Consider the following 22,657-nt stretch of genomic DNA (forward strand, 5'->3'; position numbering starts at 1 on the left):
ATGGGTTAAAGGAATAGGATCATTGAAATACTTATCCTAGTACACATACGATGTGCATGGCCCATTTGATGAGCCAAACTAAGAGGCTATCGTTACTTCATTATCCTTACTGATGAGCAGTCATGGTATAGGCATATGTATGTGAGATACAAATCTGAAAGATTTTGAAAGGTTCAAAGAATTCAGATATGAAGTAGAAAAGATAAATCAAAAAATCTCAAAAGGTACTTCGATCGGATCGAGGATGCAATACCAAATAGAAAATTTATTAATTATCTAAACAAATGACATAGTTTCATGATAGAATTCTTCTTATACACCTCAGTTCAACGGTGTATATGTGAGGAGCAATGGCACTATATGAGATATGGTCCGGTCCATCATGAATATCACTAATTTAATTCTTATTTCTTTAAGAGCAAGATTTAATTTTTAAAATTTAAATTAGATTTTTTTTAAAATTAGTTTTACCACACCATATGAGATAGATATGGTGGACAAGTTAGAGGATAGGTCTGTGAGAACTCATTTATAGGGTATCTCAAAAATTATTTGAGATATTACTTTCTCTTTTCAGTGATTCTCAATGTGATTATGAGCAATCATACTGTTTTCTTGAAAATAATGGGAGGATGAACTCAAAGAGAAAGTCTCTAAAGAACAACGAGTCACAAGATCTATACAATCTATTTAAGATGAGCCAGTATATGTAGTACTTCCTCCACCTTATCGATCTAGTAGGATCTCCTATCCTTTAGAAAGATACTTGGTATTCTTACAAAGGATTCAGAGAAAGTATTTTTCGAGTGAGATTGGAAACATAGGAATGATCTCAAAAACCTACAATGATATGATATGAGGAATCATGTAGTTATATGAAGATCAGTGGGAGGGTCCCATGCTGACATCGATTATGATGTGGTTACATATAGAATTGATGTGGTTACATATAGAATTTTTTTTCAAAGACCTAGGTCAAACATTCTGGAAATAAAAGATCTATAGAGAGAGATCCTAAAAGGATGTTTGATTTTCACAGATAAGTACATAGAAGAAGTGCTGAAAGGGTTCAGCATTGAAACCTCTAAGAGGGATTTATTATCCTCTCAGGTATAGGTGTATACCATGCTATGTACTTGACTTTGTATATCTTACTGTGAAAATCACGAGCAGATATTAGTCGAATCCAGACTGAGAGCATTGGATTGCTGTAAAAATATCCCTAAGTATTTGAGAAGCACTAAGAGATTATTTCTCATCTTTGAATAAGGATTAGAGCTAAGAGTGGGAGGATACACTGATGCTGATGATAGAATGTCGACATCAGCATATATTCTTAAGTTATATTGGTTCGATATGATGGAAGGATTCCACGCAATCGACCAATAGAAGCTGAATATGCTATAGATGTGCAAGATGTGTTTCGATTTTTATGATAGTTGCAGAACTATATGTTATATCATTAGATGTTATGACATTATACTGTAAAGATAATGGTCCATAGCCTTTGCTAAGGAGCCAAAGTCTCACTAGAAGTCTATGTACATAGAGCAAGGATATAAGCGATTATCTCAAGTAGAAATACATGGAGGTAAGGAGAGTAAACTCCACATGGAATGTGGTAGGCCCAAGTCATTTAGCCAACTAAATACTAAAGCCTGTGTTCAGAAGATGGGGCTTAGGTATATGGCAGATTGGCTTTAGTGCAAATGAGAGTTTATTGGATGTGTGCTCTAGAAGCCAATCTTGGCTGACACATACTTTTCTCTAAGGCATATTTTTGTACTTGTTGGGTAGTCTTAATAATCAATCATGTTTATATGTCCATGATTTATCTTAAAAATTAACAAAGATAATTTTGTATATTTTCAAAATATTGAGAATTTAAGACATACATCATTAGTGGTTAATTTTTAAATGCTCCCGATCGAAAGATCATCATGGAGGACAGTGATCAATCCATTTGAGATTGATGCATGGATCACTTTTCTTTAGGGCAAATGAGTCTCGAGTTTGCAGTGTAGAGACACTGGGGTGAGAGTGCAGGTGGTTGTTAGAGAATAACTTACATTGAGCGTGACCAATACGAAAAATCACTTGGATGTCTACTCACTTGTCAGTGATTTTTTCGATGCTGCGGTGGTATGACTGATTCTTTGACCTACGGTGTGTTGGCTATTCGCAGTGAGGCTATATAGTTTGACTGTATATTCCCTTGGTCCCTAGCCATATGAGTTCTTATGTGTATGTTGGCTATGTAGGTTTAGGTTCGCTGTTTAGAGTAGGATGTACCTAGACGGAATCTATCGATCTTGGTAGAAAAAGAAAAGTCCTATGCGATTCATAAGATTAAGTTCAGAAAATCTCTGATCAGAGTAAGTGTGAATACTGAAAAAGAATTTTCATAAGATTCACAAATGAACTCGAGTCGAGCCGATTTAGCATATGACTGACGATGGGATTTGATGAGTTCTCCATGACCTTCGTCCAGTTGGAACTTTCGATAGAGGGATTGTTCACACGATAACTACACCTAGGGATTTACTTTTCTATTTTGCTAGGTGTTGCTAGACGTCACTGGTGGATCTTGAGAACTCACTAAGATCATTTCTGGATCAATGATCTTTGTTGAGGTGAGTTGGAATCATTTCAGTCCATCGAAAAGAATTTCGATGATACTGTGATAGAGATTATGGTATATCTCACTACCAGATAGAATAGAACCTGAAGGGTGATACACAAAAGGAGTATAACTTGATCAATAGCTTGGATCATATTTGAATTATCAATTAGATTGATAGTTTGAATATTAGAAACTGCCAATTTGTAAGCATTATAGTTTTGGCAGTTGCTAATTATTAGCACAGGGACTTAATTGCAAGTGTTATAATTTTTTAGAGCTGATTAAATTATAAATTAAATTTTAATTAATTTAAATTAAATTAAATTTTATTTAGACTTAATTTAATTTAATATTAATTAGATTCAATTATTCAAATCAGATTTGGATTTCAAGCCTGATTGGATCAGGCTTGACAGCTTTTTCAAATTCAGCTCATTTCGGACTCAATTTGAATCCGATTGAGGCTCTACTTGAACCAGATGAATCATGACTCAGAAAGCCCAAGTCTTTTAAGATTTTCTCTCCAAAAATCATGCCAATATGGAAAGAGGGGCATTATTTTTCACATCTTTTTCTATTTTCGCGTGCGTGAAGGAGAGAGGGCGCCAATAGGAGGCGCCCCACCTTATTTGGGACTCTCTTTCATGCAGATTTTTTTCTTATTTGAATTTGATTCAAAATAGGATAAAAATTATCTATTTGAGGCATGTAAGGAAGAATTTTTATACGACAAAAATTTGTGGAAGGGAATTGGCATGCGCTATTTGTTTTGGAGATTTCTTTCTTACATCACAACCTTATCTCAAAACCTTTCTACCTTTGGATTTGATTTTAAGACCCTAGATTAAAAGAGATGAGATCTCTTGGGCATTAAAAAGGAAGGTTGTGCATGTGAGAAAAAGATTAGCGCATCAAAAGAAAAAGGGGCGTGATGGTTTTTGCATGAATGTGTGGGGGCGACTTCTTTAGGACCATCTCCTTTCCAACGCCCAATTTTTCTTCCTCCTTTTTTTCCTTGCATTCTCCATGCCTAGATCTGATAGAAATCAGATCTAAGATGAGAAAAGAGAGAGAAGAAGAAGGGTTCTGCTTCTCTTCATGGTGATCTGGTTCAGATCCTGTCAGATCTGCACGAAAGAATTCACGCAGCGATCTGCTTCTTCAAGATTTGGAAGAAGAGATCAAGATCCATGGATGAGAAGCGAGATCTGCAAGGTGTTAGCACATCGATGATCTCAGTGCTTCGATCAGATGGCTCCGTGTGGATACCAGTAGAGATCGGATGCATGCGTGGCTACGATCAAAACCTGAGACATTCACAGGATCCGAGGTATGGAGATTCGATCTCCATTTTATTTTTCTAACAGTTTATTTTTCTGTTTCAGATATCAAATCATAGATACATGTTCTTATCAAGATTTTTACTATAATTTTTAGATCTGATCTGGTACATGAATAAATTAAAATTATTTTAATTTATTTATTTTTGCTGCGTAGATGTCTAGAAAAAATTTAGAACTACACGTACTAAACCGTAGTGTATTCTAACAGTTAAAAGATTTAACCCGATTCATTTCTACTGCTCTTTAAAAAGATTTTTGAAATCTATGCATGCATCCTATCTGATTTTTTAATATTTTTATGTATATTTTGACAAATGTGCCCTTATTTGGATGGAAGGGTTAAAGTTTTATTAAGGATAAATTAGGAAAGTGAAACTTAAGTGTGAACCTTCTCCTCTGTTATACCCCAAATCGAGGGTACAGAAAATTGAGTAAGTGAAGGGTACGAAGGGGTTAAGAGAATCTTTCTTTATTCTTCTTTATCTCTCAAAAAATTTTATCAAACAGGAGTTCATTCTTTACCCTTTCTTCCCCTCCCCTTATGAACCCCCACGTACCCCCATCCAAACAGGCTGTAAAGTCCATCCCTCTAGCACATGCTATCCATGTGCGGTTCACAACCCCCTAGCATGTGTCATGCACTTGTCAAGTTCATTTTTTTTTTAATCCTTATTTCCTTGTTTGGACCATGGAGAGTTTTTGGGCTAAGCGGGTCTTGTGCATTGTGGGCTTCGGGTTGATCCAACTTTTTCCAAACTAGCTAAGTGGACTAGGCCCAGCTAATTTTAGGCTAAGTGCTACATTCTCTTCTCTTAAAAAAATTTCATCATCAAAATTTGCTTACCTAACTTCAAAAATTTAGAATTACTACTTAAAATCATCCACTAGTTTTTAAGTTGCTTCTCTTTTTCCTCCATTAGTAGAATGTCCTCTAATGTAAAAACCAAGCCAAGTTTTTCATTGTAATATCTTTTGAATCTAATTATTAGTTTAATCAGGTTAAATATAATCCAAACCATTGCATTTATGCTGCATGGTTTAATTAAGCCACCTAAATTTGCTACATTCAGTCCATGATTTTCCACCAAAATACTACTCTATATTATAAACTAAAAAGATCCAAAATTTCAAATTCCAAACAAAGTCAAAGAGGAACTTTTGTCTCATCCTCAATTTGCATCAAATAAATTCATATTGATTAACCCTTGAGCCAATTACTACGTTCAAAACCATCATTTCAGCCAGTTACTTCAACCTAAACAAAATTAAATCTCTATTCTCTTGTTAATTTGATTAGATAATTCCAAATCAAACTCCTATGAGTAAAATTGACTCAATTATTTTTCTCGAAATCTCTTTCATTAAGATCCTCAGCACTTATCAAAAATCTTTTCTATGATAATAATTTAAGCATCTCGAAATCAAATTTTCCATACAATGCTAAATTTTACCAACAACCTCAACATCAAGGGCAAAAGAACTTTGGATTAGTTTATAAATCCAACCCAAAATGTTAAATTGAAAGTCACCCACACCCAACTTATAAACCCAAAATGTTAAATTGAAGTTCACACACACCCCATAGTCTCTAGTAGAACATAAGTAAGATCTAGTATTTTGATCCAAAGATGGTAGTTAAAAACACTAAAGATTCCTCTAAGATGAATATTCTACAACTTCACAACAAAATCAATTCTTTCAATAAGAAAATAGATCTATTTGTAATATCTTGAAATATATTTTCCTTTTACATGCTAGTTTCATATATGATCCTCGTATATGTTCAAACTTCAAACAATATTTTATTACATTTCATAATTTTTTTTTTAGCCCACATTTTAAACAACTTCATATGAATGAACCCTAATTTGCCACTAAATAATTAACTTCAAAACTAGAAGTGATATCATAACCCCATATCAAATTTGAGCTTACAAATATACATTAATGACTAATGAACAAATATTACGGTGCACGATATGATAGGTCAATCTTCTTGCACTTAATTTAGTTTAAAAATCCAACTAATCATAATTTGTTGGACAAATTGTCTCACCTTCCATCCTTATTATATGTCGGACTATATGAATTAATTTTATCATAATTCCTTAGCAGTCTTAAATCTAGCTCTTATTGGAGTCCTGACACCCTGAGAAAATATTTATCATCAAATTCTCTATAAAAACTTTTTCAAGTGAGTGGCTTCCCTTTCTTACATAAGCATAAAGATTTAGAAAAATCATTAAGATAGCTTATACGGCAATCAATATAGGTTTATGTTCTAATGTCCGTAGTATCTACTTCTTACATTTATCCTATTTTCAACTTTATATATAATATTTTATTGACTTATGCTCTGATACCATATAAATTATCATGCTTCTAATCCAAAATTGCAAGCCAAAGATATGGCAACTACTGTATACTCATAAAAATTTTTTTTCACAAATATGTAAAGTATCTCATTATAATATCATAATCAAATAATATAATAAATTTAATAACTAAAGTTTAAACTTTAAATTTAAATAACTAAAATCTATACTTTCATAAAAATTCAACAATACCTAAAATCTTACGATTCTATATATTAAATTGATGACAGACCTTAGTGTATGATAAGAAGTCGGAACTATGCTTCTATTACTTTTTAACAAAATCCTATGTTAGACTGGTTCTCTTAATCCATAAAATAATAAGATATAGAGTAATGAACTCGATAGTCTAATAAGTAATAAATATTTTAATTACATAAATTAAATAATAAAAAATAATAATTTTTTAAAAAAATATGTATATGAAAATACATCAGTTTTAAAACTAAGCTACATATACAACATGATCAAATCATCATGCATATACAAATATAATTTTTATTCAAATTAAAGTTTTTATTCATAAATCTATTTTTTTTTAAAAATATTAAATTTACCTTGTTAATCACGAGCGAGACCACATTCTCTATGAATCCAAAGTAACCCGTCTGGACCAAGCACATATTCGGTTCAGCACGAACCGGAATTGGACGGACGACGTTGCAAGTTCCGGGGCCTTCAGCGTTTCAGACAAGTTGCGTAAATATCACGTAATCCAGAGGATGTTTTGGTCTTGACACCATCCCACGGAGTCCGCTCAAAACGGGCGCCATCGTCCCAACGGGAGGCTCATTTTGAATCCACTGATCAAGAGTCCGATTCCGCTCCTCCCCCTATCGCTCTTCCCCTTCAAGGAGAAAAACCAAAGAAGAAAGATGGTCTCTTCCAAGGTGAAACGAAACCCTAACATCTTCCCTCCCCTCAAAACCCTTAAATCATCGCCACTCTCACCACTTCTCATGTGATCCAGGGCAAAGCAGCCATGGCCACTCGAACTCGAATCCTCGAAGATCCCAAGCCCTCCAAGAACAGTACAAATCCTGCTCCTCCTCCTCCTCCTTTTCTTATTTTTTGCCTCGTGCTTTCTCTCCCAGCAATCTTTTTATCATTAGGTCATTTTTTTTCTTTCTTCTTCCTTTTTCCTCAAGTAATAGCGAAAGATTTCAAGATATACTCTGGAAAGGAAAGGACCAAGGCTGAGTCCCATGAATCAGGTGTTGAATCATCGAGGTATATCGTTTTTCTCCGCCCTTCTTTTCTTCTTTTTTTAATTTGATCGTCTTATAAGGGTAGTACCCCTTGCTTCTGTGTTTCTTTCGCAGGAAGGGTTCAAGAAAGGTCTCGATGGCTGCCTCTCGGTAACCTTTTGTTTTCCCTTTTCTTTCTTAAATAAAGTTTTATGTGCATGGTTTATTGTCTTTGTACCTTAATTTTCATATGTTTTCATGAAGGAAATCGGTGCCTGGGAGTAATGCATGTGAAAAGCCTGCCGTGCACACTGGTCTGAATGGTGGCAAGGTGATTACGTTGACTTGATCGGCGAAATTTCCTTTATTTCTTGATATAGAGATTGATTACTAATTTTCTGGTTGCCATAGTTACTTTCTATAGGCACATTTGGATCTTCTTATCGTACCACTGGTATTGCAAATAAAGATAACTGATTGATTTAATGACTTGAGAGATATGGGCAGGTTTCTCGAATTTTGGGTAATTTGTGACTGCCATGAGATTGTAGGTTTTTAAGTAGATAGTTTGATTGGGAAGTAATAAGGGGCTAAAAAAGCTGCAGTAAACAGACCATTGAACTATGGTTCTTATTTTCTATAAAATTTCTTAATGCTATCTTTTTATGATGCAGAGAGATGTGCAAGGTATAGAAAACCTTCTGGGAAAATGTGATAATGCTGGTGAGATACAAGGCACGATATTCAGCTTTGTATTGGATTGCAGTTAATGTTGTACGATTTCCATCCACTATGATTTTTATTTTTATTTTTATTTTTTGATTGGGTGTATAGTCAAAGTTAGGACTAGAAGGAAAGCTTTGGCCGATGTCAGCAACGTGAACAATGAGAGAAGCTATCAACTGAGAAATCATCTCAGCAGTAACCCTCAACTAACGTGATCATCTTTGCTAGTTGAATCTTAGAAGTTTTTATAATTTGTAGTTTTTTTTTTTTTAAAAAATTATTTCTTATAGTCACTCTGAAAAAAAGAAGTAATCCAGTTATTACTTATATGCTATTGCATCTCAGGAAGAAGAAATCAGATGGAAGTAGTGCATCACAAGGGTATGGAGTGCTCATGTTTGGTATTCTGTAATTATTGACAAACATTTAATGTTCATATCCTAGTGAAACATGTTGCTTCTAGCTGCTGGTTTCCTGATGGCTCGCTTTTTCTGTTTCAGCAAAACTAATATTAGAAAATGTTCTTATGGGCCAAGGTATGGTTTCTTGATTTAAAAATTCTCCATAGTTAAATTGTTTTCGTAAAGCATTTGTGTTTTGATTATTCAAGATAATACCAGGATGTCTTTGACAAAGAGTGTCATTGTAGCAAATGCATCATCGAGAAAGCCCAGCAGAGTATGTGAACTCCTTGCTTCCATTCCTTACTATTGAAGCATTTCACTCACCCCAAATGCTTATGCTTCTTTACATACAAATGTTTATGTATATGAAATAAATGTAGGTATTTATGACGTTCACATATACATATGTATGTGTGTATTGAATGCCGACCCTTATTGACAAACATGGTCCACGGTATCTTTCTAAAAGAATGAAAAACATATTTCTTTCATGCATTTTCTGCTCTAGTATGTTCTGTTCTTTTTGAGATTAAACTCACTCATCAGGCAGTACAGGCTGACTTACTCTTAATTGTTCATGTATGTGTTTAAATTAGGCTCTATGCATGATTCACATATTTTCTTTCCAACGACTGATGATGATGCTTGAAAGCCTATGCATACTGGTATACATGAATTTATAGGCTCATAATGTGCTTGTTACTTCATTAATATTATTCCTCTGGAGCAATATTGCTTCTTTAGGATATTTATATGTAATAGCATCTATAACTGAATTTCTGTGCACCACATAGTTAAGATGTATAAGTGCTTTGCAATTCGCAATTATGCTTCTCATTATGTCCCAGGAAACTGTAAACACAGAAACAAGAGGAAAACTCAATATCTCAGGTGAGCCATGGTGCACAGGTAGCTTAGCTGCTTGTTCCATTGAATCTGGCTGTAACTAATGCCTGGCTTATGCTTTTTGATGTTCGTGATCTTGCAATAATGGGCAACTCCGCATGTTGACTGTAGTTGGAAGTACAAGGAAGAAGGTGCTCTCTGAAATCAACATTTGTAGAAATCATCAAAGAAACCATTCAAACGATGGCTCCAAAGTAATGTGAGTAAACTTATTCGATATGCGGTGGTGTTGTGGAAAAATGTTTAACATTGTTTAACTAATGGTTTAGAAATATTATTGGATCTCTGCTTCATATATTCTGCCTTCGCAGCTACCTAGCACTGGCATCTATGTTACTAAGCATCCTGTTACTTTTATTCATATGATTTGTTTTTTGTCTTTATATTTTTCATCAGGAATGAGGGTGTAAAGCTTCGTCAGCCAAGGTTCGAAGCTCTTGCTTAGCCCTAAATTTCTGCATTTCTTATTCAACTATGTCTTATCATAATCCTCTTGATATATTGATTCCCATGGATAATGTTTGGCACCAGGGTTTCCTTAGCGACTCAGAAGGTCAAGGACAGAAATACCTTGTCAAGAAAGCCTTTAGGGGTATGTAAAACTCGATTTAGGTTACTTTTCTGCAATGCGCATCTGCTTGGTTACAAGTATTGCAAGTTGGAGATTTTGTTGTACTATTTTGGCTTCTAAGCTTGCTTATCTTTCATACTAGAAATTTTTCGAATGAACTTCCAGGATGCTACTTGTTATTTGTTTGTTGCATGTGCATTTAGAATTTTTTCTGGCTTCGTGCACATTTTCTTACATAAACTAGTATCTTTACCAAAATGCATAATTACATGACATTCTGTCATAGATGCAAAATGGAACAGGAGTGCTGTTTGCAAAGCTTTTCTTGTTCATTGTTTTCTAACAAAATCTATTCATTCTTTCTTTGTTTTCTCATAGAGTCAAAATACAATCAAATGTTGTGCACTATGCCTGAAGCTCATTATATACAGTGCTTCTATTCTTTATTTATCTAAATAGTTGGGATCTTATTGCAGACAAAATCTAAAGCTAAAGCAACTTCAATGGTAAAGCATGCAATCACTATAGAGAAATCCACTAGTAGTAACCCATCTGAGAAAAAAGAAGGTCAACTACCTAACAGATCCAGTTTAGATGATAATGCATCAGCTATTCCACAAGGACGTGGTCAAGAAAAAGTTCAATATGATAGTGGGTGCTACTCTCAAGAAAATGTGACTGCAACTATATCTAGACACAAGCATACTCGTCGGAAATCTTATACATCATCACTAGTGACAAGATCTGAGGTTGGTCATCAATTTTGTTATTTCTGCATTCTAATTTCGTATGTGTTTTACCTTATAGATGATGTTGTTTTGCAGATTATGGGAGAGTCTGCCAGCTTAGTCAACAAGCATGAGCTTCTGAATATTGACAACAGCAGTAACCCCCTTGATGTAGTAGAATATGTTGATGATATCTATCAGTATTATTGGTCTTTGGAGGTGATGTACATGCCTATGATCTTGATTCTATTAATCTTGTTCTGAAATTATTTTGCTGTGAATGTTGAAGCAGTCATTCATGCATAGTTATACTTTCATCATTATAATGTTGTACTCTATTTTTTTCTTCACTGTATTATTACGTGATAACATGATGCTTCTTAGGAACACAGATACAGGATGATTCAAATAATATGGCTGTAAAATAGTTATACAAAGATGCTCTTTTTGTCTGGATGGTAAAGTTCATTTAGTCATAAAGTCAAGATTTTGGAAAGCATAAAAGGCAAAAAAATATAGGTTAGACAAGAGAATGTAATAAATAATCATGTGTGAAACATCTTTGGTAAAGGAGAAAATTTCAACAAATTAAACAAAAGGGAGTCTTTGGAGATCATCAGTCCTCTCTAATCAGTCACAGCAAATTCAGTAACTTCTTTTTTTCAAGTGTGGGGGGCAAGGGGGTGGTTCTATAAAACATGCATTGAGGTTAGATTTCTTGATGTGGATTTGCAAGGAAGCTTTTAGATGATTTCTTAATGTCTAATTATAAGCATTCTATTTTGTTTTCTCGTAACTAAAATTTATTTTGATTATTAGAGCTTTATTGGCAGTCTAGGCTTAGGGTTTTGTTGAGATTAAATGCTTGAGCAATAAGAGCATTCCCTTTTTGTCCTAAGTACCCTTACATGCTCCAATCCCCCATCAGTGGCTGAAGGAACTGAAAAAAATAGTCCACTGGTTTGTTGGTGCATCGAATTATGGTGCTTTAATTTTGTAATTTCTAAGATACTTGATGTCTCATATAATGTAATGTTGTTTCCTTTCATGTAGGGGTGTGCACAGGTCAAGTCGGGTCAGTTTGGAGATACATTTGAAACCAAATTGATTTAAATCAGTTTCCTAATGCTGAAACTGAAACTGAAACAACAATCTAGAAAAACTATTTGAAACCGACCTGAGAAATTCAGTTTGGTTCGGTTCAGTTTATTGGATTGATGTTCAGTGGGTTGGGCTAAATAGGCTATAAGTCTCAACATAAAAATTCTTTTTTATATATGAGAGAAAATATAAAAGAAAATTAAAAAATGGAATATGTATGTGTATATATATGTGTGTAGGGTAGGGTTGATTTAGTTTGGTTTCAGTTTTCCAACCAAACCCCTTTTTTTTGGTTCAAGCCTTTCTTAAACCGACACCAAACCAGAATTAAAAAAATCCTAATATAAATCGAAACCAAAAAGACCAGTTCGGGTTGGTTTCGCAATTCAGCCGGTTTTTCGCACACCCCTAGTTTCATGTACCTCCAATGTGCCTTTTTTTTGGGTAAATGGCTTGATTAGGTTTTGGTTGGCAGATTATCTGGTTAATTTACAAATCTCATGAGAACTGAAGATGGCCATGCATTTCTTATATTCGATCCAATAAATGGCCATTTCTTATATTCGATCCAATAAAGTGATGCTATCATTGAGAGGTGATTCATGCAATGTACAAAACCACAAGTTTGAAGAGTTTTCTTTCCATCTCACTTTTGGTGACTTAATTTTAGTATAACCATAACCATCTAGCATTTTTCCATTTATTTGGGGTCAACAATTGGAAAATTTGACATAAAGAATCATGGCCTCATTTTATTAAAGTTGAATGTGAACAAAGTGCTTTCTTTGCCAATATCACCTGCCAACATTGTTTGGGCATGTATAAATTCTATTATCTAGCTTAAGCATGAAGGTGGACACTCTTTGATTTTTATTGGTTGTGGAATCTATCAATCATTGATCTAATAACATTTAGCTCAAACACAAGAAAAAATATTTCATTTTTAAGTTATATTGTTTTTAAAATAGTAAGCTCATCAAATCCAAATACTAATGTGATACACACTAATTTGGTTTTTAAATGCAGGTACAGAGTCCATCACTAGCAAATTACATGATTATTCAATCAGATATTACCCCTAGAATGCGGGGCATACTCATTAACTGGTTAATTGAAGTATGATATGATAATTCATTCATCTCTCCATTATTTTAATTTTTCTTTCCTATCTTGTGTAATCAAGCTGAAAACTATGTTTTGGACCAGGTACACCTCAAATTTGAATTGATGCAAGAGACCCTCTTTCTAATGGTAGAGTTGCTTGATAGGGTGCTTTCTGTCCTTACTGTAAAAAGGAATGAATTACAGATGGTTGGTTTGACTTGCCTTTTGCTGGCATCCAAGTATGAGGATTTTTGGCATCCGAAGGTTTAATGTCTAATTCATTATTTTTACTTGCATCAGCACATCTATCAGGCCAAATTATGCATGAACCATGTTAAATATAGCTGGGTTGTTTCATAATTTTTTGCAGATTGGTGATTTGATCAGCATATCAGCAAACTTGTACACCAGAGATCAAATGCTTGCTATGGTGAGTTTCAGTTTTTTTTTGTCATGTTTCATCTTGTTTGTAGAAGATAATTGGTTCGCTCTCCTCCAGGAAAGACTTGTCCTTACAAAATTGAAATTTCGATTAAATATACCCACTCCGTACGTCTTCATGTTAAGGTTTCTCAAAGCTGCGCAGTCAGAGAAAAAGGTGTGTGATAATTTAGGATTTGATATTGGTCTATATGATGCCATCATTTGACAAAATTTAGTATCATTTGTCATGCTATGTTGTTTTCTACCAGCTTGAACATCTGGCTTTCTACCTCATTGAATTGTGTCTGGTGGAATATGAAGCTCTGAAGTTCAAACCTTCATTGCTCTGTTCATCAGCGATCTATGTTGCACGATGTACACTGCAAATAACCCCATTCTGGACCGGATTACTGAGGAAGCATGCTCGATATGAAGAGTCACAACTCAGGCATCATTTTTTATCTACTTTGTCACTATTATCCTTTAGCGTGATGCTCCCATGTCATCTACTTATTTAAGTGCAATGGACTTGCATGGAGGCTTATTTTGCTGCTTTATAACAGGGAGTGTGCAAGTATGATCCTGGGATTTCAGAGAACTGCTGCCCGAAATCCAACAAAAATTACCTATGAAAAATTCCTGAGATCTGATCACGATAGTGTTGCTGCAACTGAAGCCATGGATAAGCTTCCTTTATAATTTGAGTTGTAATATGTAAATTTGTAGCTTTACTAAAAAATTGTCTTATGAAAGACAAGCTTAATTTTCATTGTCCGCCCTTGTGTGTTTATTTGGGGCTAAGTCAGCATTTTGTAGATGCTTATGCTGCTTTTGGCATTGAAATTTCAACGATTTTGTCTCCATTGCAAAGGTCATTGTATATGGTAGTCAGATTTGGCGATGGCAAGCCTTACATGCTTATCAAAGTAGCAAGAATTATAATGTTTCATGACATAGCCAGGAGTTTTACTTTGTGTTTGGTTGGAGTCATAAAAGGAAGGATGGATAGTTTTCATTCATCATTTGGTTCAAAAAATTTTAAAAAGGATGGATAAAAAAGATGGATTGTCCATCCATCCGAGCCTACAAATTTGCATCGTTTCAATTCGATGCATGGAGGATGGATGGGGTTTATGAGGAATAAATTATCATAATGATAAAATTCTCTCTCATAAATATTTTAATTAAACCTTAATACTTTTTAATAGTCCTTGCCTCATATCTTCTTTTTCATCTCTTCTTTGCCGATTCTCTTCTCCTCAACATCCTGTTACAGCTAATCAGTAAGATTTTTTTTTTAATTTTATTTTGGATTTGAAGCCTTCTATTGTGAATAGATTTCATTTTTTTCTTTTCTGATCAAATATTATTTTTTATTATTTCTCTATTTGGTGATTGTTAGTGAAAAATAAATATATAAAAAAATATGATAGATAGCTTCATACTTCTTTTTATCGATGGTATTTGTTTTTTTGGTTTTTTTTTGTAGTTCTGGTTTTCATGGATTATAACAGAGAATCGTAGTGCAGGGAGGGGGATGGTGTTGTGTCCCGTAGACTCAAAACAGAAATAAAACAGAAAAAATGGAGGGGGGAGGTTTCAAAACAGACAAAACGGAGGGGGTGGGGGTGCGGCCAAATGGGTTCTGCGGGTTTGGGGTTTCAAAACAAAAAAAATGGAAGAAGCCAGAGGGTGATGTGCGGGGCCGTGTGGGTTCCTGTGGATTCAAAATAGAAAGCACAGGTTGGTTTGGTTCTTATAGACTCAAAATAGGAAAAAAAGGATGAAGCAATTTTTTTTTTTTAATGCTTGACAATTAACAATAGTATTTGATATTAATCATTTAATTAGCATCTAAATTAAGAAGAATTACAGTATAAAAATATACAAACACTATTATTGAAATATTTAAATATTCAAATATTGAAATTTTAGTATCTTAAATATTATTATTTTATTTATTTATAAATAACTAATTATCTTTTGAAATATTTTTTAGGATAATACGTATGGAAGATAGTTGAAATGATGAGTGGAAGAAAGATCAGGAAGCTAAATGAGAAGAAGATTCTGACAATGAATAAGTTGATTAGGTGGACTATTCTTTTCAAGTTACGAATATATTGAAACAAAAATGATGTATGGCTATAGTTCAATTGTTATGCTATGTTATCTATTCCACACATTTGATAGGAGATTTTATTAATTCAAACAATATGGATAAAGCAATCAACAATAATAGTAGAGAAGGAAAAAGTGAACATCAAAAATTAATAGAATGAATTTCTAATAATGAACATTGCCGTGACTTACTTTGCATGGGGCTTTATGCATTTGCCAAGTTGTGTGAAATACTTAGAGGCACTGGTAGGCTTAAGGACAATAGAAACAGTTGTATTGAGGAAAAAGTAGCCAAATTTCTTTATACTTTAGCACATAATGAGAGGAATCGTACAATCTCATTTTTTCGATACATTTTTTTAGAAACTACAAACCGTCAATTTCATGAAGTGCTAAAGGCTACTATTACTTCAAAAGATCTATTTCTCAAGCAGTCAACTGGATCAAAAGATCCTTCATATATATGGAATAGTAGTAGATATTATCCATATTTCAAGATAAATACAATCTTATAATCTATTTTTAATAATTAGTTATTTTAGTATATGTAGAAATTTATAATAAAAGAATTTATGTGCTATATCTATATTTCAGAATTATGTAGGTGCAATCGATGGAACACATTCATGTAAAAGTGCCTAGAATGGATGCACCAAGATATCAAGTTAGAAAAGAGTATCCAATACAAATATATTGGCTGCATGTGATTTTGATATAAAATTTATATATGTATTAGTTGGATGGGAAGGAACTACTGATTCAAGAATTATTAAAAATGCTCTTATTAGAGATGATAAACTTATAATACCTAGAGGTAATATTTAGAAGCTTTCTCAAATTATAGATTATATATTTTATTATTATTTTTTTCTAGCAAATAAGGCTTGATAACTTTTTTTCCTCTTTAATAGGCAAATATTATCTAGTAGATGCAGATTTTATGCTAAGGAGTGGACTCATTACATCATATAGAGAAGTGCGTTATCACTTGAAAGAGTACTCAGAATATTCTTTAGAGAATCCTGAAGAATTATTTAATTTACGGCATTCTTTATTATGTAATGTTATTGAAAGAGCATTTGGTGTGTTGAAGAAAAAGATTTGCCATAATTTCAGACATGATAGAATCTTAATTTTCAGTTGATACAGTTACCGAAATGGTATAGCATGCTGCATTTTACATAATTATTTGATTGGTATAGATCCTGATGAAATATTAATTGCCGAGGTTGATCAAGTGTTTGCACATAGTGAAATACCTATTGAAACAAATGCCACAATGAGAGAAAATGATCAAGATGCTAAGCAAGAGGCGTAATTAGAAATAATATAGCAGCACATATGTGGAATGATTATGTTACATATGGACCTACTTAGCCTTCAAAAACAAAAGCTATATATGGACTTTGATGTACTTTTTGTTTTAATGTTTATTTGTATTACCTTATCTCAAAACAATTATGTGTTTTTGCTATTGAACCATTAATTTTGTGATTTAATTCCATGTTCTAATTTGCTAGATTTATATGTATTATTATGATGTGCAGTTTTTGTGAAATGATGAAGAAATCTACTAAGGGAGCAACTAATGAGGAGGGTTGTCATTGAAACTCCAAAAAATTCTTTGAAATGGAATGATGAAATGGACACCATTTTGCTTGATGCTTTAATAGAAGAACAAAACAATGAAAATAGACCAAAAGATGTTTTCTCAACTACAGCTTACAAAAACGTTATCGATACATGCATTAAAAAGCTTCAAGTCCCATTGACCAAAGCTAATATTAAAAATCATGTTAAAGTACTGAAGGAAAAGTTTGGTGTTGTTTATGACATTTTCAAGAGCTATAGTGGATTTTCATGGAGTTTATTGACCAAAAGGTTTGAGGCTGAGGATGAAGTATGGGATCAACTTATACAGGTTAATATTTAATTAACTAGATTTCTTACTTTTTGTTCTTCATATATTTGTGTATGTATATCAATTTTTTTCTATTTGTTCCTTCAAAAGGTAAAACCCAATGCAAGTGGAAGTACATAGAGATCCAAAATTTTGATAAGTTGTATGATCTATTTGCAAAGGATAGAGCAACTGGTAAAGGTGCTGTTAGTGCTAGAGAGAAGGTTCAACGATGGGAGGCAAATTTCATACAGAATGTTACTAAAGATGGAGTTGAAAATAATAATAATGAAGGATACAATCCACAATCTCTTAGTGAAAGAACTTCTTAAGCAAACCCTCATTTAGGAGTATCATCTCCAGGTAACAAAAGAAAAATGATTGATGTATTTGAGAAATAAGTAGAAGTTATCAATGCTGGAATGGCTAGTGTAGCTGAAGCAATTAAAGAAGTAAATTATATTCCTGAAAAAAAAATTTCAATTGCTGAGAGGGGGGTTGCAATTGCTGAAAAGGTGCAAAAAATTACTGAAAATGAAGTGTTCAATGAGCTACTGAAGATTGATATTCCTGAGTATGAGCTTCTTGATGCATTTTTATTTTTAATCAAGAGTCAACAAAAAATTAGAGCTTTTTTAGGAGTTCCAGCTTATATGCATAAAGAATTGGGGAGCAAAATGATGGTTGAAGCTAAAGATCCTTGAATAGTTAAATGTTTTGTAAAAGTACTTGAAAGTTGTTTTATCTTATATTTTGTTGTGGACTGTATATGATGCCTTATGCATCTATATTTGCAACTTTAGTATCAGTAGTATTAAGAGTTAGATGTTTAAGAGCTCATTTTATTTCTTGGACTGATCTTTTATGTAGTTGCCACAAACTTTTATTATTTTATTTGGAATGGCTTTTTATCTAATTACCATTAGTTCATCATACTTAAATATTACTATTTATATGTTTATATGAAACTTGATAAATTATTTAGATGTGAGAAATGTATTGCTTATCTACTTCTTTCTTGTTAACTCTTGATATCAAATTAGGTTGCCATATAAGAACTTCGAATCATGTTTGTTAGTAAATTTTATTACTTATTATTTTAATTTTAGTGCATAATTTTATAGTTATAATTAAATAATTAAAATTATCATATAGTTTTTTTCTTATATTCACTATTTTTTAAGTCAACTATTTGCACAAAAAATAATTAAAAATTTGAATTAAGTTATAAATTAATTAATTATTTATGCAATTAATAGATATAATTAATTATTAAATTAATTTTTATAATTAATTTATCAAATTATTTATTGAAAGAAATTAAATTAAAATTAAATATCTATATTTTTATATAATTATAAATTATATAGATTTTAAGTATATATATTATTGTTGATTCTAGGATTGATTTTGATGCTTCTAAAATATTGAGTATAGATAATACTAATTATGTATTTCAAAGATGATTATTAAAGTTTTCAGGTGCTTAAATTAAAAAATTTATCTATGAAAAAAATCTCCTCAAGTTGCTAAGCTAAAGCACCTCAAAGAACCCTTGACACACTTGGCATGCAAACTTATTCGACTAAGTCAGAAAGTTAGTCGACTAAGTCTCAGAGAGAAGCAAAAGACAGAAGGCTGAATTTTTAAAGACTGAAAACTTAATCGACTAAGAAAATTTTGAGTTGATTCAGTTAGGGACCTAGTCGATTAAGAGAAAAATTAGTCGACTTAGTTGACAAAGTAGACTGTAATGGCTAGTTTTTGAAAATTTCAATTTTTTACCCCAATCACCCTTTAATAGCTAGTTTGTCATTTCCAATGGCTAGAACCTCTTCTTTAGCCATTTTCAAGTGTATTTGAAGGTGAAGAATCAATTAAAAAAAATAGATTAAAAAAAAAATCTTTAAATTTGTGAGGAATATTGAATATCCAAGAGAAAAGAGAAAAGTGAGAGATTTGAGTATAAATTTCAATGGGCTTTCAAAAGCAAACTTCTCCAACATCTCAAGCATCCTCTCCAGCATCAAGAAAGAAGAAGTTCAAGCTTCAAAGATCAACCTTGCAACATCTTTATCAAGCTTAAAGAGTTTTTTTTTTGTCTTTATAATTGTGCTAAAATTGTATACCTTATATTTTATTTTTCTTTCAAGTTTCTTTAGGGGAAAGAAACATGGGGTGAAGGTTAGTCTAAGCCTAAAGTTAGATGTTATATTGGTTGTGGTTAGTGAGCCAAGGTTAAAATCAACTGGGCTGATAAAAGAATAATGCCCTACAAGCCAATCGCATGGGGACGCGAAGGGATTTTTTTGTGATATCTTCCTACTCATTTGCATGAAATTAGTTATTCTTTATTTATGAGATTTTATTATTTGCTACATCATATTTTTATGATTATGATAAACTCTATAGATTAGGATAATAATTTTAGGATCATGATGAGATTATACCAGTGAGATCTAAAATTTTGATAGTCATAATCTAAAATATTTTTAGTCGTTAGATCATCGAGTTGGAGATCGATAATATCGGTAAGACTGGTACATCTTATGTATGCTCAATGGAGAGGGTGGTTGATCTCACAATCACTTATGTGGGGATACCAATACAAGGATGTATGTACTCATTAGAGAATGAGTTCACTAAACTGACCTATAGGAAGAACATCTGATGGAGCCTTATAGTATGTCGACAGATGGTTCTCCAATGAGAGTGGTGCATGTGATCTTTTGACCTGAGATCATCATGGTACCTTATATACATGGATCCTTACTTTGGTTTATTTTCTAGCACACCACTTTGAGATATATGTGGAATATTCTGGGTATGATGAAGTATGCATGGAGATTGTGAGTAGTCAATAAGGAATCGATCACTCTTTGTAAGAGGAGAGAATATCTTATGTGATCTCATAAGATGATGACTCTGAGAGTCTCTGATCAGAGCAGGGATGAACAATAAAAATAATTTTTACTAATTCATCAATCGAGTCATCATCATCAGATTAAGATACATATGGATAGATATTTGAGTTTGACATATTTTCATACCTATGGCCATTCTGGGATATTGTGTGATCAAAAGATTGAATTACACGATAACTCATCATGAAAGAATAATTTTGATATTTTTATCAAATTTTAAATCTTTTGGATAGTCGACACATTGCTAGATGTCAATCTTGACTTGTGAACTCATCAGAATTAAAAGAGTTTAATTCGAGAATCAATTAGGAAGAATCCTAGTTGATTAGAACTCTTGAGCTGACCTAATCTAACCAGATTAAGGGTTATGTCATGAGTCTAGGTCCACTGCTGGCTAGATTTGGAATCCAAGGGGTCACACACAATAAAAATTTGATCTTGATCCAATCTAATTGGATTTATTGTAAATTCAATGGGTTAATTGAATTGCTAGCAAATGAATTAACCCAAGTTTCTAATTGGTTCAGTGCAAATGTGTTTGTGCTAACTTTTTACTTATTGCCTTGACCTAATGTGATTGGGTTTGAACCATCTAATTGTTAGGTGGTTTATCTAATTTTTATTGGAAGACTTCCATGTGAATCAGCCTTCTCCACGCCAACACCACATGCACACAATTTATTGTAATGCTCCATTTAATTTTGGCGTTAAGAAGGAAGAGTCCTTCTTAACTAAGTATCTTAATTTTCTTACATGATTCCATGCATCCTTTGTTTTATGCGCCATCAGATGGTGCCTAGGGACATGTAGGCATGGAAGATAAGGAGGAGTTCTTCTCTTGGAAGGAACTCCACATCATAAATTAAAAGGGATGTTACATATATGAGAAGAGAAATGGAAGAGTCCATTTCATGTCAAACTCCTTTTATTTCTCTATGCGTTTCTTATTTCATCGTGTCATGTGATGGCTCTTTGAATTATGGGCACAAAAGAGAAGGAAAAGTCTTTTTTTGGCAAGGAGTTTGAATGCCATATCAATTGAAACACCCTTTTGTATATGCATTGAGTTTATGGAAGAGTCCTTAATGTCATGGACTCTTGAATTCTCACGCGCTCCCTTAATTCCATGCGCCATAAGATGGTGTATAGATTTTTTTATGTAGAGGAAGAGTCCTTTTGTAGATAAAACACCTCTTATTCCATGCCTTGCATTTGGGTTTCCATGCTGAAAAAAATAATTTCACTGTGTAAGAATTAAGGGATGCCAAGAGTTGGCACCCCTTGAAAAAATATGTGGCACCCCTTCATACCTTATATAAGGGGCATCCCATATGGCATAAAATCTGATCCAAGAGTGGTTTAGGCATGGGATTAGCTGAGGATAAGTCAGAAAAAATCTGAAGTGAAAAAAAAAAGAAAAAGAAAAAGAAAAATATAAAGGAAGGGTGTTGCTCCTAGATTGATTTTGATGATTACAAAGCAGATTGAAGGGATACAAATATTTTTATTTGAAAAAGTCTTTATGCTCTTCAGGGGCAAAATCATAATTTTACTAAAATCCTGATTTGAAAGTATCATTTGGTAGAACAAATGATTTGTAATCTATTGGTGAAAATTTCATTATTTTTGGACTTATATTTTTGAAGTTATGAATGTTTGAAGTGCATGAGTCGACTCATGAGTCAACTCATGGCACAATGAGCTGCTTAGCACGCTAAAATTTCCCTTGGCACGCTGGTTTTTTGGCTTGGCATGACCTGTGAGTCGACTCATGAGTCGACCCACAAGGCATGAGTCGACTCATGAGTCGACTTCTGCTGTTTTGGGCCAAAATATCCAGAAACCCAAATCTCTGATTTTTGCAACAGAGGTCGACTCATGAGTCGACCCCTGAAGCATGAGTCGACTCATGAGTCGACCCCTGCGACGAGAATTGTCCGCAACGGCTAGTTTTTTGCCCGTTGTAGTTGCCTTTAATGCTCACGTTAAATGCTCTAACGGCTCTTTTTCTGCCTAAAATGTTTTTCCTTGTTTCTTAAAGTTATAAAAGGTTTCAAAAGGTGAAAAATAAAAAGGAGATCTACAATATACACGAGAGATACAGGAGATCTACAATATACACAAGAGACATACGAGAGATTTTGAAAGAGAAAAGCAAGAGCGTTCAAAAGGGAATTCAAGAGCATTCAAAGAGAGGGTTTCTCAAGCCAACTTTTCAACC

At 33.3% G+C, this 22,657-nt stretch overlaps 1 protein-coding gene across 1 annotated transcript; it reads left to right on the plus strand.

The window, feature by feature from the left end:
- Positions 1 to 7,098: 7,098 nt before the first annotated feature.
- LOC105035402 (putative cyclin-B3-1) lies at positions 7,099 to 14,437 on the plus strand. The gene is made up of 22 exons (XM_019847329.3): positions 7,099 to 7,231; positions 7,312 to 7,372; positions 7,490 to 7,571; positions 7,664 to 7,699; positions 7,793 to 7,859; positions 8,203 to 8,251; positions 8,363 to 8,465; positions 8,600 to 8,635; positions 8,755 to 8,790; positions 8,875 to 8,932; positions 9,507 to 9,567; positions 9,676 to 9,763; positions 9,961 to 9,990; positions 10,096 to 10,156; positions 10,612 to 10,884; positions 10,960 to 11,082; positions 12,991 to 13,080; positions 13,171 to 13,332; positions 13,439 to 13,498; positions 13,568 to 13,666; positions 13,761 to 13,939; positions 14,055 to 14,437. Exons 1-22 carry the CDS (start codon positions 7,217 to 7,219, stop codon positions 14,188 to 14,190), a joined length of 1,905 nt encoding a protein of 634 aa, XP_019702888.1. The 5' UTR covers positions 7,099 to 7,216; the 3' UTR covers positions 14,191 to 14,437.
- The last annotated feature ends 8,220 nt before the right edge of the window (positions 14,438 to 22,657 follow it).

Source organism: Elaeis guineensis, chromosome 6 (genome assembly GCF_000442705.2).
Source record: "Elaeis guineensis isolate ETL-2024a chromosome 6, EG11, whole genome shotgun sequence".
NCBI lineage: Eukaryota > Viridiplantae > Streptophyta > Magnoliopsida > Arecales > Arecaceae > Elaeis > Elaeis guineensis.

Excerpts from the sequence above, each read along its gene's own strand:
- LOC105035402 (XM_019847329.3), top strand. Across the intron at positions 8,252-8,362 it reads GGGAAAATGTGATAATGCTG|TCAAAGTTAGGACTAGAAGG; the intron begins GTGAGATACAAG and ends TTGGGTGTATAG. Across the intron at positions 13,940-14,054 it reads TATGAAGAGTCACAACTCAG|GGAGTGTGCAAGTATGATCC; the intron begins GCATCATTTTTT and ends GCTTTATAACAG.